The 19,039-nt window shown below is 41.5% G+C and overlaps 2 protein-coding genes across 2 annotated transcripts in view; one reads left to right on the top strand and one right to left on the bottom strand.

Moving 5' to 3' along the window:
* Window positions 1–733: 733 nt before the first annotated feature.
* plxdc2a (plexin domain containing 2a) lies at window positions 734–15,903 on the top strand. The gene is made up of 12 exons (XM_066680699.1): window positions 734–759; window positions 6,404–6,473; window positions 6,798–6,920; window positions 7,021–7,139; window positions 7,453–7,552; window positions 7,801–7,896; window positions 8,030–8,111; window positions 8,563–8,623; window positions 8,703–8,892; window positions 9,783–9,821; window positions 10,370–10,530; window positions 13,605–15,903. Exons 2-12 carry the CDS (start codon window positions 6,446–6,448, stop codon window positions 13,830–13,832), a joined length of 1,227 nt encoding a protein of 408 aa, XP_066536796.1. The 5' UTR covers window positions 734–759; window positions 6,404–6,445; the 3' UTR covers window positions 13,833–15,903.
* A 760-nt stretch (window positions 15,904–16,663) lies between these two features.
* The window catches only part of myripa (myosin VIIA and Rab interacting protein a), a 36,424-nt gene continuing 34,048 nt past the window's right edge, over window positions 16,664–19,039 (bottom strand). Inside the window, exons 13-15 of the mRNA XM_066680696.1 lie at window positions 17,561–17,638; window positions 17,379–17,439; window positions 16,664–16,942 (exon numbers count right to left, since the gene is read on the bottom strand). Coding sequence (XP_066536793.1) covers window positions 16,929–16,942; window positions 17,379–17,439; window positions 17,561–17,638 — 153 coding nt within the window. The 3' untranslated portion in view covers window positions 16,664–16,928. The remainder of the gene's footprint in view (window positions 16,943–17,378; window positions 17,440–17,560; window positions 17,639–19,039) is intronic.

Here is a 19,039-nt window from a genome sequence, read left to right as displayed (position 1 = left end):
GATGGACAAGGGAAAGGTTCATGGTGTCCTTTCCAACACCCACAGACAAGCTTTGGTATGGTTGTGCAACGCATAGCGTTATAACACTGAATATTACACTGAATATGATCACTGCTGTGACAGAAAAAAAATCACATCTCCAAAACAAGAGAAAGGAAAGTATGTGTCCTTTTCCATGGGACTGTCCAGAAATGGTCATTTCTCTTGCACTAGCCGTGTCTCTCGCTGAATGCAGCATCATAGAACAGCTCAACATGCTTGAAGGAGAACACTAACTTCCCAGTGTTGGGACAAGAGAAGGCTCTGTTGATTGCTATAGCCAATGTTTAATCGTTAAATACATTTTTAGACAAAGAAGTAGCATGAATTTATTTATACAGAAATAATCAGGAACACGGATACATGGTTCTGCCATGTATCCGTGTATGTCCATGTATGGACATTTGCAGTTAGTGTTACTCTGTGAAATACACTGGAAAAGAAAACAGTCCACTTTAGTGCAGTTAAATAGAAACTGACTAACTCACAGTATATAAACTGTAACATATATATTATGTTATTGTAAGAGGTCTGCCTGGGGCTGGGGCGAGACTGCCTGCTAAGCCACCCCCAGTCACTAGAGGGAGACAGAGACACTCTTAATTTGGGGCAATTGGTTCCACCTGGGCTACTCCTACTTAAGGGAAGCCAACACACACCTCAATGCTCAGTCTTGGGTTTCTCTTTTCAGAGTGCTGTGCAAGCCTGGCTGGTAATTTGGTAAAGGCTCTTGAGTTTTCTCCTGGGTCTCTCTATCTTCTGTTTCTCCACCAGAGCTTTCTCTGGTTTTCTCTTGGGATTCAATATTTTCTTTTCTTTACCATTTTTTGGTATAAAATAAGTTCTATCTTTAATTGAACTTTAATTTTGTCTTGTCCCTTCCTTTTGTTTTGGGGAAACTCTCTTGCCTTTGTTTTCTTTTGCTCAATTTTGAGCTGATCAGTTTTCCCCTGATATCTTAAGATTTCCTCTCGTGTTTCATGTTGTCTTGGTATTCTTAACATCCAGAGGGGTTGTTTGTGTCTCTGCACTTGAGGCCTATTTCTCTAGTGCTCTGTTGGTGGCTTGCCCTGTTCCAATCCACCCCTGGGTGAGCTGCCACATGACAGCAAGACTGAGACATTACCATGGACTCAGCAGAGTCACCAGACATGGAGTGGCTCAAAACTGCTTTGAGTCAGGGTGTTGCCATTGGTAGACATGAACAGACCCTTCAACAAATTCTGTCTCAGCTGCAGGGTCCTACTGCAGTCCTTCAGGCTGAACCATCTGTGGCCACAAGGGCTGCACCTGCCCCCCCCTTCTAGCCCCAAACCCAACACCCATTTCAGAGTGAGCCCCACCTGCCACCACCGGAAAAGTATAATGGGGATCCAGGCTGCTGCAGAGGTTTTCTGCTTCAGTGTTCTCTTGCCTTTGAGCAGCAATCCTCTCGCTTCCCCACAGAGAAATCTAAGGTGGCATTTTATCATTTCACTGCTAACAGACCGGGTTCTTGCTTGGGCCACTCCCATATGGGAGAATTATCCTACTGTGTGTGCCTCCATAAAGGAGTTCACAACTATGCGTAACGTTTTTGATCACCCTGTCTGTGGGGGTGAAGCTGGTCCCCGTCTTCTACGCTTTAAGTCAGGGAAAGAGATCCATGGTCGATTATGCAATTGAGTTCTGTACTCTTGCAGCTGAAAGTGGCTGGAATACATCAGCACTAACAGCAGCCTGTTTCCAGGGGCTCATCAAAGATGAGTTAGCACCAAGAGATCTCCCTACCTCTCTGGAGAGTCTCATTGAGGTAGCCCTCAAATTAGATAACCGGTTATGAGAGCGTCGGTGGAGATGAGGAACCTGGGTTCCTCTTCAACAGGGCTATGTATCCCCCTCCCCCTCCTTCTCTGCTTCTTCCAGAGTCACTTGATGAGGGTGAACAACCAATGCAGTTGGAGCATGCTCGTCTATCTTGCCAGGAGCGAGAATCCCGTATGCGAGAGGGCCTATGCCTATACTGTGGGTAACCAGGACACTTGTGTCCAACTTGCCCAGAGCTGTCAGTAAAAGCACAGGACAGGAGATCTGTGATGGGCCAAAATCCTTCTCCTGTTATCTCTGGGGTGTTTCTTAATGCGACAGTGTCCTGGGGACAGAACCATGAGAAACACCTTAGAGCATTTATAGATTCCGGGGCAGCTGGCAACTTTATAGACTCTGGCTTAGCTACAGCCTTAAAATTGCCACTGGTTTCTTTAGAACATCCTCTACCAATTTCAGCAATTGATGGGCGGTCTCTTGAGCCAGGGGTCATTTCACAACAGACACGACCACTCTCTTTGCAAATTGGCCAACACACTGAACTGATCACTTTGTTCTTAATCAGTGCCCCCATTTGCAGCTGGTACTGGGGTTTCCCTGCCTGCAGCATCATAACCCTCGCATTGACTGGGCTACTCAGTCGGTAACAGCCTGGGGACCTTAGTGCCAGGGGTCCTGCTTGCAAAAGCACACCACTTGTCCTGGATTCACTTCATCACTCTCGGATAGTCCAGGTCTATCTTGAGTTCCTTTGAGTACCTCAACTTAAAGGAAGGAAAAAGGCCCAGATTCTGCCTGCTCGTCGGTCGTATGATTGTGCCATTAACGTCCTCCTCGGGGAAGATTTTCTCTCTCCGGCCCTGAGTGGAAAGCTATGGAGGAATATATCCAAGAGGCATTAGCTTTAGGCTTCATCCAGCCTTCCACCTCCCAGGCAGGGGCTGGGTGATTCTTTGTGGCAAAGAAAGATGGGGGTCTTTGTCCCTGTATAGACTACCTGGATCTGAATAAAATTACGGTGAAAGACCGCTACCCCTTGCCCCTCATGACCTCTGCTTTTGAAGCACTCCAACAAACCTCAGTTTTCACTAAACTGGATTTGCACAGTGCCTACAACCTCATCCGCGTTAGAGAAGGTGACGAGTGGAAAACGGCCTTTATCACTCCATCAGACCACTGAGTACCTTGTCATGCCGTTTGGATTGAATGCTCTGGCTGTCTTCCAACGCTAAATCAATGAGGTCTTGAGGGAGGCATTAGACCAATATGCTTTTGTGTACCTGGATGACATTCTCATCTATAGCCAATCAATGGAAGAACATGTACTTCATGTGAGAAGAGTCCTTTATCTACTCCTGGAGAACCATCTCTACGTGAAATTCGAAGTCTCTGTTCCATGCTTCATCTGTGTCCTTCCTTGGATTTGTTGTATCCAAGGGCTAACTACACATGGATCCAGCTAAGATCAAAGCAGTTACTGAATGGCCACGCCCCACTTCTCTCAGACAGTTCAGCGCTTTCTGGGCTTCACTAAATTCTTTTGCCGTGTTCATCCGAAATTTTAGCACTGTGGCTGCTCCATTAACCGCCCTAACAAGAAAAGACATAGGGAGGTATCTATGGACTGAAGCAGCACAAAAGGCTTTTGAGGAGCTTAAACATCGCCTGGTCACTACTCCAGTATTACAACTGCCAGATCCTGATCTCCCTTTTGTGGGTGAAGTAGATGCTTCAGATATAGGAGTTGAGGCAATGTTATCACAGCGTTCTGGAACTGACCAACTCCACCATTGCGCATTCTTTTCTCATCGCCTTATGCCTGCTGAGCGGGATTATGCTGTCGGTGACAGGGAACTCTTGGCTGTGAAGTTGGCCTTGGAATGGAGGCATTGGCTGGAGGGAGCAAAACATCAGTTTCTAGTCTAGACAGATCACAAAAACGTGACTTACATCCAATAAGCCAAGCATCTGAATTCCCCTCAGGCCAGATGGACTTTTTTTTTTTTTTTGCCAGATTTTATTTTGTTTTGTCATATCGACCAGGTTCTAAAAACACTAAGCCTGATGCTCTCTCTTGCCAGTGGGATCCTCCATCCACTGTCTAACCAACTGAACCAGTGAGCCCTGAGACTTGCATCATTGCTCCCTTACACTGGGGACTAGAGACTACAATACAAAATGCCCTCCAGAATGAACCAGATCCAGGTGGGGGGCCCCCAGAGCGGCTCTATGTCCGGACGGAGGTTCTACAATGGGTACATGCGTCTCCTTTTACTGCACATCCAGGGGTTATCAATACGCTGAAGTTTTTGCAGAGATGATTTTGGTGGCCTAACATGGAACGAGATGTCCGGTCCTATGTGGCCGTCTGTCAGACGTGTGCCCGAAATAAAGAGCCCAGAACACGACCGACAGGCTTACTCCACCCACTTCCTATAACTTCACGTCCATGGTCCCACCTCTCCTTGGACTTTATCTCAGGTTTGCCCAAATCCCAGGGCAACACTGATATTAGTCATATTTGACAGGTTCTCAAAGACCTGTAAATTGGTAGCGCTCCCATCCGCCAAGGAAACTGCCAAACTGGTGCTACAGCACGTGGTCAGAGTCCATGGGTTCCCCATTGATTTGGTCTCTGATCGGGGCCCCCATTTTGCTAGCAGGTTTTGGAAGGCCTTTTGCCAACTACTAGGAGCCTCGGTGCGTCTATCATCGGGTTTTCATCTGCAGTCTAACGGCCAAACAAAGGGTCAATCAAGACCTAGAACATACCCTCTGGTGTCTTGTCCCCTCCAATCCGTCTTCCTGGGCTGATCACCTGATCTGGGCGGAGTACGCTCACAATACTTTATGGCACTCTTCCCTGCATATGTCTCCTTTTGAGTGCCAGTTTGGTTATGACCCTCCAATATTTCCAGAGCAGGAGGTTGATGCAGGAGTCCCAGCTGCTGAGCAATTTGTTTGGCGATGCTATCGGGCATGGCAGAAGACCAGAATTGCCCTCCAGGGCGCCTCAACAATCCAAAAGAAAGCAGCAGACCGGAGAAGACAACTTGGGCCCAACTTCCGGCCAGGCCAGCAGGTCTGGTTATCCCCTCCATGTTGAATCCCGGAAGCTGGCTCTGCATTATATGGGTCCTTTCAAGATCCTCTGCAGAGTGAACCCGGTCTCTTATTGTTAGCTCCTCCCTCGTTCCATGTATATCAATTCCATGTTTCACGCTTGAAGCCTGTACTTTGCAGTACCTGCTACCTCTAATCCCCCGGCACCACGCATGGTAGCTGGTTCACCGGCGTACACTGTCTGACGCATTTTGGATTCGCGTCGGTTCCGGCTCGTCACATCCTGGACCCCGAGCTCATCCGGGACTTCAGACATGATCGTGCTGCGGGTTTGGGAACGTTAGGTGCCGTTCCTAGGAGTGGGGGTCCTGTAAGAGATCTGCCTGGTGTTGGGGTGAGGCTGCCTGCTAAGCCACCCCCAGTCACTAGAGGGAGACAGACATTCTTAATTTGGGGCAATTGGTTCCACCTGGGCTCCTCCTACTTAAGGGAAGCCAACACACACCTCAGTGCTCAGTCTTGGGGGCCGTGCAACCCTGGCTGGTAATTTTGGTAAAGGCTCTTGTTTTCTCCTGGGTTTCTCCACCAGAGATTTCTCTGGTTTTCTCTTGGGATTCAATATTTTCTTTTCTTTACCATTTTTTTTGGTATAAAATAAGTTCTCTTTAATTTCTTTTGTCTTGTCCCTTCCTTTTGTTTTGGGGAAACTCTCTTGCCTTTGGTTTCTTTTGCTCAATTTTGAGCTGATCAGTTTCCCCCTGATATCTTAAGATTTCCTCTTGTGTTTCATGTTGTCTTGGTATTAACATCCAGAGGGGTTGTTTGTGTGTCTCTGCACTTGAGGCCTATTTCTCTAGTGCTCTGTTCGTGGCTTGCCCTGTTCCAGTCCACCCCTGCCACATTACAGCTATATCTAAGATATATCTTAATCCAGCTAGCATCTACTCCACCTCCTGACTGACTGCACACCAGGCCACCTTGAGTTTGTGTGCCATTGTATAATCATAAATAGTCAAAACAGCTGTGCTATTGATTGAGGACAGTCACTTGTCAGATTTCACTGATCTTGAAATGGCCCATTGTTTTGCTCCTGAATTCTACTCCCCCGAGATGTCTGTGGCACGAAACTATACACTGGGCAAATTCCATTAACATGAATTGGATTTTGCTGTTGAATATTCACTAATGAATATCTAATGTGACAGTAGTTTAACTCTTACCCATTTAATTAAGAATTTATATAAGACTAAAGATGATTTAATTAAATCTATTTGGGTGCAGCCATGGCCTTGACGTTAGAGAAGCAAGCTTGAGGCCGGTTCAGTTCCTGGGACCGGCAAAGAAAAAATAATTCATGGGTAAAGTGCTCCTACTCAGTGGTAGTGAACACAAACCACCAGATGAGTCAAATGCAGAGAAGCCATTTCCTTAAGGGGATCAATAAGTGTTTCTTCTTCTATAAACTAAATGTTTTATACTCTGATCATTTTTACAGAGGGTCAACTTGTCCTTTGGGTTCCCCTACTATGGACATTTAATGAGACACGTCACGGTCACAACTGGTGGTAAGTTTTCTGCATTCTCCACAATCTGTAGGTTTACGTTCCTAAGGCACACAACACCTTCATGATGCTTAATATCACAACTGAAGTAAACCTTTAAAACATCTATAACTTCTGACTCCAACAAGCAGCAATGGTCCTGAAAGGTGCTAATGTGAAATGGACTAAAGTAGAGAACTAACGCTTGTTGGAATCAGCCGTTTGTGTAGGTTTGTCACTTGTCATGAAAGGCTCATGCAGGTGTCCTGTAGTCTTGCGTAGAAATGTTCAGTGTTATACTCATTTACTCCAAAGTGGCTTTGCCTGCAGTAAAACAGATGTGTGCAGGTTTCCTCTACACTGGAGACATCATCCACAAGATGTTGACCACCACTCAGTACATCGCTCCGCTCATGGCCAACTTTGACCTCAGTATCTCTCCAGACTCCACTGTCACTTACTTTGACAATGGTAAAATGGAGCTTTGCTTACAATGTCATATTCCATATATCAGCCATTTGCTCAGTTCTAACTAGAGAATAGGGAGTCACCCAGTTTAACTCTTTTGTAGGCACAGCTCTTGTAGTGCAGTGGGACCATGTTTTCCTTCAAGACGCCTCTGATTTTGGGAGCTTCACCTTCCAGGCTGCTCTGCACAGTGACGGCAGGATCATCTTTGCGTACAAGGAGGTTGGGACACATTGTACAAGCAAGCCAGGGGCTGTGTTATTATAATCTTGTGGATTATAGTTCCAGATAGGTGTCCCATAATGGAATATGAGTGGGTAACCAGTGCTGGTTGATCACTTTTTTTTTTTTTTTTTTTGTTGCTGTAAATTCAACTAACTCTATACGTATAGCTCATGGCATGATGGGGGTCTTATTAAACCTTTATCATGGAACTAAATTTGGTTCTTTCAGGACCCTTCATGATTGTGGTCTTCTGGGAGGCAGAAGTGATTTTTATTAAAGGTGCTAATGTTATTCTCCTTTGACCATTTAGATTCCTATTGACATCGGTGAGATCAGTTCACTGAATCATCCAGTAAAAGTTGGACTCTCTGATGCCTTTGTGGTGCTTCATAAGATTCAGGAGATTCCAGGTGAGTGTTAATGAAGGCTGCTAGCTTTGAGGACATTTCACTTCTATATAAACAGATGCAACTATTTAATAATCTGGCACTATACAAAAATTTAAAAAGGCAGTTCTGGTTTATTAAAAAAAAAAGGCCTGTACAATAATTTATAGAAAATTATTAAACTTTGTTAAAATCTCCCCAATTGGGTGATTTCAATTTACCCCAATTGTTCAGCTATAAATTGAAATGTTTTGTTTCTCCTTCTGCAACAGATATCCGAAGGAGAACAATATACGAATACCATCGAGTGGAGCTTCTGAAATTTAAGATTTCCAGCGGCTCTGTGATAGAGATGCTGCCTCTGCCGTGTGAGTGAAACTGTGGACTTAGTCCAGCTTTAGAGCTCTATGTTGAGTGTTATTTATCTCAGTGTAGTGGTGTGTAATTATTTGTTTAGTGTGAGGCCACTGAGTGCCCTCCCTTCTTGTCCCATATGGCCAGCCTGCCTCCAGTACTCCAGCTGTGACAGATGTGTTACCGCTCAGATTGGCTTTAACTGTAGCTGGTGCAGCCGTCTCCAGAGGTATGTCCTCGCAGTGTAATCCACTCTAGTGTCTTTTTGAGACTTAATGACATTGTTTCCCACCACCCACTACTGCATTTGCCCAACCAGTGCTGCTTTAGTTTTGGAAGCTCATAACTTAAACTCATAAACAACAAATGTGTAGATGGGTCTTATAAACACACACAGCTTACATAATCTCATTTGTAAAGCATTGCCCAATAGAACGTAGTACTTTGAAGCAGCTGTACATGAGTGTAAGGTAATTATGCTCAGTGCCAAGCATGGACTACTATTAGTTTAAAACACTTCAGGAATTGAGAGAGAGCAGTGGAACTGTTCCCTGGTGTGATGGAACTAGTGTAAATATTTCTCAGAACAATAGGCTATGTTTTCTGAGTGTACATCTAAAGATGCTGTGTGCAGCTACATTCATGCCTAACAGTTTTATATTTATTTGCATTTTGGGCAGATGTTCCAGCGGTTTTGACCGGAATCGTCAGGACTGGGTGGACAGCGGGTGTGTGGATGAGGTAAAAAAAACTCACTCAAAACTGTTATCCTCCTCTCCTGCTCATTTATCTAAGACCACTTTTGCCATTGCATTTGCAGCTGAAGAACCCGAGCTGCCATGAGAGTGGAAGCAGAACCCAGAGCCTCAGGGGAACCAGCCCACCTGCCATCAGTACTGGAGCCTCTGTCAAGGCAGAGAAGTCCAGAGCCACAGCAAAGACCACCAGGACCTCCATATCAACCAGAACTAGTGGAACAGGCCCTTATCCCACAGTTGCCCCCACAGAGGGTGAGTACCCTGCAGAGGTGGGAAATTCAGAATTCATATGCAGAAAACACCAGAAAATGACATTTTGCTCCAGGTGCCTGGCTTCTATGGTTAACTCAAACATGCAGCAGCTGTGTGGAGACATTTGGAATAAAATACATAAATTGGCATTGCCTTTATGAAATGAACAAATCAATCATGGCATTGTTTTTTACTCTATTTAAAATATGAATATTCACATTTACGTGTCCATTTATGGCATGTTATCCAGAGAGACTCAGTGTAATCAGCCAGTTCAGCACCATTTGCTGAGGTGAATGTAATCTGATAAAATAGTGACCATACTGTTAACAAGGCCAAGCCTCGGGACACAAGAAATAAATAACACCTCCAAGGTCTTACTCATTCACTCGGCTTGTTTCCTCCAGCTCTGGCTGAAGTTATAAATCTGACAGAAAATCAGTGTCAGCTACAATTTATCGTCCACTGAGCCCAGGGACAAGCCTTCCTTTTTCCGTATTAATCTTCCATCTTTGCTCCATAAATAAAGTTAGAAGTAAACTGAGTGGAATGAAGTCTCAAGTATAATTCTGTGGTTTCAATGTATAAAGATATTTTCCCATGAAGACTGAAGAGGAATATAATGAGGAATATACTGTACAAAATGGCACCATTTTGGACAGAGGCATTTACTTGTGCACACACAGTCTCCATAGGAAGGCATTATACAAATTGGGCTTGAACAGCTGAACATGGGGACTAGAGGTGGGTAAATTGGGTTCTCTGAGTGAATGACCACCATACAGTACCTCTGGGACAAGCTGGCTTTAAAGTGTATACATTGACCTAGAAGTAGAAATCAGCTGGTATCGTAGGCAAATTTTTAAATAATTTTTGCTGGCTTTTTGCAGATGACATAAACAATGCACTGCATTTGACTGAAGAAAGAGGTGAGTTAAGTTAAAGATGTGTTTATTATTAAATGAACAGTTAGTACTTTCACCAATTCTTGCGCCAAAACCTGATTCTGTCTCAAACACAGCCTTAATGACATCTTAAATGTGGGATTCAAATGTGAAGTTAATAATTTCTCCTTGTCTGGAAAATATGCTGTGTGTTCATTTCAAAACATGATTCTTAAAGTCCTTTGGATTAAAATGGTTATATATATGGTTATGATAATGGTTATGATAAGTCTGTAAATGTACACGTACGAGCATATGTCTCGTATAAAAAAACATTCTGGTCAAAGCTTCAAAAACCCTGTATATTTATCATTCCAAGTGGGGGTATTAAAAATTTCTCTACGTGAGTGGGTGAGCTTTCAAGTATGTAAGTGATTATTTATTTGAATGATTATTTTTTTTATTTGCATATACACAATAGAAATAAAATCCAAAATGACACTTTAACTGTAAAGCTGCTTTTTTGGAGATTATTTTGCTTCTTTTGTTCCAGCAGTGACAAAATGTTTTGTGTCTGTGGTGTGTTTGGACAGGCTCTAGGAAATCAGGCTCAGAGAATCAGAGTGAGGAGCAGCAGCAGACCGGTTTACTCATAGGAATTCTGTTCACTGTTGTCCTGATGGTGGCTGCGGTCCTGTTCACAGTTTACATGTACCATCACCCCACGTCCAGCATCAGCCTCTTCTTTATAGAGGTCAGTGAAGAAAAGCTGTGGTGTGGTTTCTATATTGTATTTGTTTTTTATACAGTTTGCTAGGTTTTAGTCTTAGTGTCCACCTCTATTTCCTCTGAGACATGGTATTGCACAGCTCAACACACTTGGAGGAGAACCAAAATTTCTCAGACACCTCCATCAGTTAGTGTTGTGAATTGTTGGGGAGAGGGAGGGCCACCCAGAGACGATGCTTAGTCAGTTACATCAATCTGGAACTGTCTTTATTAATTCTACAGAATTAATAAAGAAATAGATGGCTAAAGGAAATATCTTAAAATTAAATGTATTTGGCAAAGAGCTACAACACTGTAAAATCTACGTATTGTATTACATTAATACCTTGACATATGAGTTTGATATACAAGCTAATTGAGTTATGGGTTCAGTCACAGAAAGAATTAAATTAAATTACCCCATTAAAATGAATTGAAATGCTGTTCCAGCCCCCAGAACCACACCAATTTTTTTTATCATGTGTTTTAAAATAAGAAATTTAAAACAAGAGGTAGGGAGATTGAGGGAGATTTATTTCGTGCTCCTATAGCTTAATAAAACTTACTATACATGTAATGCTATGAAAAACAACGATATAATAGAGATGCTTGCACGGCAAGATAACCACGTGAACCGAATGCTCGCTGAGCCGCCTAATGATGGGTGGTGTAAGCTCGCTCGCTCATAACTTGATCTTGGTTCGCATCATAAAACAAAAAATCGACCAACGGCTCATAACTCAAAAGTTGATTCACTTGTAAGGCAAGGTTTCACTGTACTTTGTAACACTTTACCGTAAGACATTTTCATAGAATAGGTGATACATACACAAGCCTTTCTTGTCAAATGACATAAACCTAGCTACATAAAGTATTTTATACACCTATATAATCTGTAAACTGTAAAGTTTCGAAAGCTTATTCCAACAGGTTCAGTAGTAATCACTCTGCTGAAGATTGGCTACAGTAAACCTATGCCGGTCTGGTCCACAAGGGGGTGCTGGCCAATGTAAAAGTTATAATAACTAGAATGCTTTTTATGTTGCACCTGCTGCTTTAAGCAGCGGTGGAATATATTGTTCTTCTGTTTTTCAGTATTCTTATTCCGCGTTTCCTTGTCCGCTTAACTTGTCCCGCAGTTTTCAAGCTATCAACTTCGTTCCACCTGGAAATCGTGCGTCTTATAGCGATGATGTGGGCTTGTATACAGCTTTCTGATACCTGCACTCGTTTGCCCGCTACACTCGTTTTTCCCAGTCATTTCTATGGAATTAATTTTCAAAGTGCTCTAACTCTGTCAATTTTCAAGCTACGGACACAAGGTCTCAGACAGTCGGAGCCGGGCACACCAGGGCCTCTCACATCTGTTTTCGGACCTCTTGCATTCATCCTTCCCTTTCTATCCCTTCTTCAAAATCCCTCCATTCATTTGAATGGGGGACAGCTAGTGCGTGATGTCACCACACTCTAGCTTCTCTGCCCAAAAACCGTTTTTTCACTATTCAGCTAAACAATTTGCCATAACTTCTTTATAGTTTCACCTAGAAACTTTAAAATTAAATTTTAAATGGTAGATAAACTTGTCCTTTTTAGCACCTGTAAATGTGTACATTTTTGAAAATACCATTTGAGTTAGGAATTTTTATTTTTTTTTCAGCACTAGGGAGAGTTTCGGCTCTCAGAGTTCAATGTATTTTTAGATCGGCTCACAGTGCTGTTTCTAATTTTTTCTCCTGTTTTTAACTCATCATAACACGCTCAATTCACACTCTATCTGCAGATTTTTTTTTTTTATACCAGACCAGTCTCCTTGTCACAACGGTATATACAGTCAAGTGATTTGGGAAAATCTTTAAGAGCTATAAGCATTTGTTTTTTCACACAAGTAAATTTCAGACCATTTGAAAATACTGTTTTTGAGCTATGAATTTTTGTTCAACACTTGGGTGGGTTTCACTCCCATAGAGCTCAATGTATTTTAAGAGTGGGTCGGAACGCAGAATTTCAAAATTTTGCCTGTTTTTATCTCGTTATTACACCATCAATTCTTGCTCAAAGTGCAAAAATTTGTACACCATCTCGATCGCCAGACTTTTCTTGTCGCTACGGTATGTTTCTTTCATTTTTGGACCGGGGAAAGTTTTCAAGCTACGGGTGATTTATTTATTTATTTTTTTTTGGAGGGTCCCCCCACCCCCTCCGTTTGAAATTCAGTGAGTGTGAGACGGAAATACATAGGCAGTCTAAGACTTTGAAGGTCCTTTTTAAGGTGGATGTCTTAATTATTCATGGTTTCTTAAGGTGGAATTTTTTTAGAATACAACTCCTTCACCATAGCGTCGCCTAGTGACCCACGTGAGTTTTCTGCACCGATGACCTCGCTTTAAGCTGGAAAGATGCGGATCGGGGGACAGGGGTTTCAGTGGCGCAACATCTCGCGTTTCCTCCTGGAAATGCAGGCCTCTAGTTAATTCAATTATTTTTAAGCGGTAAAGGCTTTTAATCCATAGAATTTCAGGAGAACATATTTTATGATGTTTGCTTAAGAACTAATAAAATGAGTAACAAGGAGCATCTGTATGATCTTTATGAAATGGGATAACCCTTCTAAAGGCTGATGGGTAATCAGAACACAAATACTGCCGCCAGTCGATATCAGAGCTTGGGACTTTAACATAATTACATAAAGGGCATTATACACTTTCAAAAACTTTTCACAATCATATATTATCTGCCTTTACTAACATTTCTGTGGTATACAGCTGCACCGGTTGCTTATTTGGCATCAATTTGTTTGAAACTTCTGTTTCCATTTTAAATGTTGGTATAGCTCAGGTGCTAATGTAATTATTTTCACCATTTAAGGTGGAACTGTAAATTCAGAGATATCGGCAAACTGCTAAAGATATTTTATGCTTGGTATGAAGTAAAGGGAGATAATATACTGAAACAAAAATAAAATAATGTTTATCATAGAATTCAAAGGACAAAATATTGACATTTGTAGGGTTAAAAGTTGAAAGGAGTCAACCATAATCTTATTTATTTCTGTGTTTTCAGAGACGACCAAAACACTGGCCTGCGATGAAGTTCCGCCGAGGTTCTGGTCATCCAGCTTACGCGGAGGTGGAGGCTGCAGGACGAGACAAAGATATCTTCATCATCACAGAGCCAAAAGACAGCTTCATCTTCTCAGACCGGAGAGAGAGCTGTTTAACCACAGAGCAGAGAGACGGCTTCATTGTTCCTGACCAAAGAGAGCGTTTTCTCGTCATGGAACACTGCTGACATACAGTCAACCCCAGCTCAGTCTGGAAGAGACTCTGTCACAGAAAAATACCTCAAAACACTGAGCATGTTTACATACACACCAACACAACCATCAGGTTCAGACTTCTGCAGGTGTCTGATTATACACATGGTATTGGAGACAGTAGCCAATATTGATATTATGGTTTAACATTTTAAAATCAGTGATTAGTTTATTCACCCAAAAGTCTAACACACAAAGCCTAAAGCCTGAGAGTGGCGCTGTTGTACTGAATCTGATACATAATCCGGCAGTCAAAGTGATTTTTTTTTTTTAAAGTACTTTCTAGTAATTTGGAGAGAACACTTTTTATGTGAAATCTCCAGATATGTGTAGAGAGGGTCTGAGTGAAGTATCTGCGGCCTGGTAATTCATATTGGTAATCTAACGTTGTGACCTACACCTTGAGACTAGCCTCTTTGAATCTGCTCATAATTTAATATATTTAGTAATGGTAATACCTCACTGATACAGGAAACACTATTTTTGCTCAAGTCTTAGTGCTTTTTTTTTTTAAGCTGTTGTTATCCATTGCCATGCCACAGACTCACAGTTTTCACGTTTAGTAGCCCCTCTTCTAACACAGCACAACAAAACACAGAGTGGTTCCTAGCCGCTGCCTAGAGTCCATGGAAACAAGTCAGCAAGTTTAATTAAATGCAGAGTACATACAAATTAAAACATTTTCTTAAAATACTTCTGTATAAAATATAACCTAAGTCAATATTACAGCATATGGTGACAGTGTACGACTTGGGTTATCAAATCAGCTCCCAAGCCTAGTAGACAACAGTCAATTTTCAAAAAGCCTGGTAGAATGACTTGATTTTAGCAGAGTGATCAGGTTCTGCAAATGCACCAAACTGGATAAAGATGGGTTTCCCATAAAACAGTTAACACTGGAAATTTACTGCAGTCCTCCCACTGTAAAATAGTGAAAATGACAGCATTTATTAGTTTGGAGGGATATAAACTCCTGAATATATATTTAACAGTAAGAGTGCACTCTGTTAAAACTGCACCAAGCAACTTGAATTTTTTTTTGCCATATCTAGGAGTGAGTTTACTGGGGAGCCACTGAGCAACAGTAAAAATCAGATTACTGAGAGACTCAGACTGATTTTGCTCACTCTCACAGTAGTGCAGCACTTCTGAATGTATTGAACAGTTTATTGCCAAAATCAGATTTTCTGAAGTCAGTTTATTGTGTGCATGTAAACACACTCAGCGATGTCTAATCCTCCCAGCTCATTATTTATTCAGATGACAACTGTGGAGGTAAATCATGGAGATTGGAATTTTAAGAAGGGTGTCTTTTCACAGGTTTCTTTATGCACTACATAAAAGCTTCCTCTGATAAGGGGGAACATAGCAGAATCTTGACATGAACAATCCCTCTGTAGGTACCATATGTACAAAGGTTTATGGACAGTGCACACACAGCTTGTCAAATCTTCAGAGATAAGCACTGACCCACAAATTGAGACAAACTGGAACCACTGCACATAACGGAACTCGGCATGCTCAATGCGGCCTAAATGATGATATTCAAGAATTCTTCTGAAAATAATGGTACCAATAATGAGCAAGTGTCCACAAACATTTTATCATATAGTGTATTTTGGGTTATTAGAAAAAAAAAAGTACGCAACAACACTGATACAAATAACAAGTCCTTCCATTCTGAGAAAGACCATGTCAGGAGTGTTAAAAAATAATTTATAATCCGTTTATTTTTATAGCCTAAAACAAAGCCTCTTTACAAAGCTAAAAAAAGTAGACAACATACCCAAAGAATGATTTCTCTTGGACTGACCAGTTAGAATTCATGATGTTCCTTCAGCATGAGTGTACTCAAAGTGTATGTGACTAAGAGGTCATTAAACTGTTTTGTTTATTCATTTGTCATTTACATTTTACAATAAATTAGCATATTTACAGATTTGTATCTAATTTAATCAACAGTCCTGACATCACCCAACAGAAACTCACAGAACATGGCTCAAATGTTTCTTTTTTTAACAGTGTTTTGAAAAACTGTATTATAAAAACAAAGGCAAGCTGTTTATTGTAAATTTGAAATAATCTTATGCAAAATTTGAAAATACCTGGTATAACTTCATACATATTTCTCTTAAAGAAAATATGGAATGTGGAGGGTGTGTAAAACTGTGGCCTGTAAATTTCAAAACAAAACTGTGCAAGGAAAATACCCTACTTTCTTTTATGTAGAGAAAGTCAACAAATCAACATATAGGGGGCTCTCGAGAACCTCAGTGGTCTAAGTATTTGTCCAATCCCCGGGGATGCTTCATCTGAGGACAGGTTTCCTAAGAATAGTTGGCTTTGCTCACTCTCTTGCTGGGCTGGATGGGTCCACACACCCAGTGCACCCCTCCTTCCCTCAAAATGGGAGTCTGTAAGTTGATGTGCTGGACATAGGCAATTGGTCTATGGGGCTGTCCAGTGATATTGCATAGTGAGCAGAGTCTGAGGATATGGTTGACATGTGTCCTGGAGGATTGCACATGCTTGTCCTCAACCTCCCAGTGTGTGTGGCTGTGTGTGATCAGGGGAAATAAGCTAACAGTTTACAATTAGAGATAACAAATGATTGGGTAAATATTTGTCAAAATCGGGTAAAGAAAAATTAACAATTCTACCAGATATATTAAAATGTTCGCAAATTTTAGACTTGCGCTTGCTCTGATCCAGTGACTCAAACATCTTACTCACAATGAATTTAAGAAATGGACTGACAGCCACAAACTGCTGAGACATTCATTTAAAAGAAAATGTCTGAAGTATGTTGTTTTTACACATTTTTTTTTTAATCACTTGTCATGGACCCACAGCATCTCTGGCAAAATACCTCAGATACACTCAGTGTCCTCCCAGCACCTAGTTGTTGGCTTAAGGCAAACTGAGTGGCATGGAGAGCAAGGGCAGTTTTGGTCAAGGTGAGCAGTAAACTGTTGTCCTGTGCAGTGGTCTCTACCAGAAGGCACCAGTGAACAGAGGCTCTGCTGTTTGGATGTTGGCAGCGCAAGTTGTTTCCTGAGCTCTGATCTGCACTAGGGCTTTTTATCTGAAAACAGACAAATACAGATTAACCCAAATATTGAAATCTTTGGGGATTTACATGCCACATGAAAAAAAAACATTTGTTAAAGTGGGTAGTATATTTGACCCCTTCAATTTGGTGATTGTGGAATAATCAGATTTTTGTTAGCGACTTGGAAAACCAAGCAGATACATCCACAATCAGATTCTTCCAAAGCACAAACCACATTACAGGTGCCTATTCAATATAATTACACATTTTGAAAACAAGGGCATCCAAATGACTAAAAATTGCATAATGTAGCTTTAAATAATGTATACATTATGTAAAATACATCACTTTTAGCCGATGCATGAATGTAAATATTTGGCCTAGTTTATGTATGGGAAGTATTTCAGGAATGTTTTAAAGCTAGCTGTGTTGTAAATCTATGATAGATGCTTGATGCTGCAATTCTTACCTTGCACTGGGGGTGCTGGAAGTCTGCGGCGTTGCTGCCGAGAGGAGTCTATGGTTTGTGGCTGTAATAAAAATGACATATTTCAGTGCATGTGTGTGAGCATGCACATGTGCAGTGCACTCGCTACACTATTGTGTCAAATGCCTGAAACGCTGGCATGCTAGCATGGATTTTGTCCTGACCTTGGCAAAACGTGTCTGGGGAGCAACGTTAAGGCCTGCGCTTTTCAGAGCTGCGATTCTTGCTGCAATGTCCGACACCTGAAGAAGAGGGAAAAAGAGTCTGAGAGAGATACATTTACAATATCAGCATTAATTGTTTAGTTATTTGGATTTGGTATTAAAATTAGTCTGGCCAGATCTAGTGTCTGATCTCTGAACTGCACATTTTTTAATAAATCTCACTAAATAGTGTTTTAGTATGTATTATAGTAACAAGTTTCAAAATTGAGCATACTAAAAATCTACAGTGCATTAATTATGAACTTTTGTATTTTAAGTATGGTAACTATGGATATTGTCCCACAATCCAATGGGAAGTGAATAGGGGAGCTTCTCATGTATCTGGAAAATTTTGGCTCTGTCCAAAATAATGTCCTACTACCTACCTACCTACCAGTGCATAACGTTACTACACACAGACCGTGCACCAAGTGTTAGACAGAGGGATGTAAAGCTTATATTAAACAAATAGTTTATATCTGACAAAAAATGTACTATTTTAGTGCTGAAACTTAGTTTATTACCTACATTGTGCAGGCCAAAGCTGGAAACAATGCTATACTTTGTCCTAACAAGAATAATCAGCTTTATACCATGTTTTAAAACAGCAGTACATGCACACACTATAATAACCAGAGGTTAACCTTCACCACAGTAACCATAGATTCCTTCTCACTCAGCATTTCTTCAGAAATTAAAGGAACACTAGATAAGATCAATGGGGAGATGGTGGTGGTTTCCTACCCTCCTCCAAAAATCACATAGGGCAGTTTCTGAAGTGCTGAGAACAGAGTAGCATCGATGGAGGCTTGGTTCTTTCTATTACCTGTCAGTGAAGCATTAGTGATACTGAAGATGTTATTTTAAGGTACAAATATTACATATTGTTCTTTTAAGTGTATTAGTAGAGCGTTTGTCCCCTTTTGCACAATACAGTAACAGTCTCTTCTGAGTGGGCTTTCTTCTGTAAGAATTTAATTGTATTCAGCCACAAGTTTATTAGTGAGTTTGGGTTCTGATGTTGGATGAATTGTCCTTGATTGTAAACACTACTCCATCTCATCCCAAAGCTATTGGATGGCGCTCCAAGCTAGACACAGTTCCACTACTGCACCACCCAATAATGGATGCGTTGTGACCACTCTAGCCCACGACTGGCAATGAGCATGGAGACCTCATGTACAGCTGCTTCAGAGCATCAGTCTATTGACAATGCTTTTCTACAGAGATGAAACTAACTGTGTGGTGGAAGGTAAACATCAGCCTAACTAAAAGTAGCTGAATTGAATAATGATTAGGATATCTACTAATTGAATGTTGTGCATGTATGACATTAATGCAAGCAGGTATAAATACCAACACACTGCCTAAAGTAGCGTATCCTCCAGCTGCACGTTTCCAGAAGAATTATAATGGCATGAAGTGATTGGAAGAGCAGAG

This window comes from Hoplias malabaricus, chromosome 9 (genome assembly GCF_029633855.1).
Source record: "Hoplias malabaricus isolate fHopMal1 chromosome 9, fHopMal1.hap1, whole genome shotgun sequence".
In the NCBI taxonomy this organism is placed as follows: Eukaryota; Metazoa; Chordata; class Actinopteri; order Characiformes; family Erythrinidae; genus Hoplias; species Hoplias malabaricus.
This window is presented reverse-complemented; position numbering and strand designations above follow the sequence as displayed.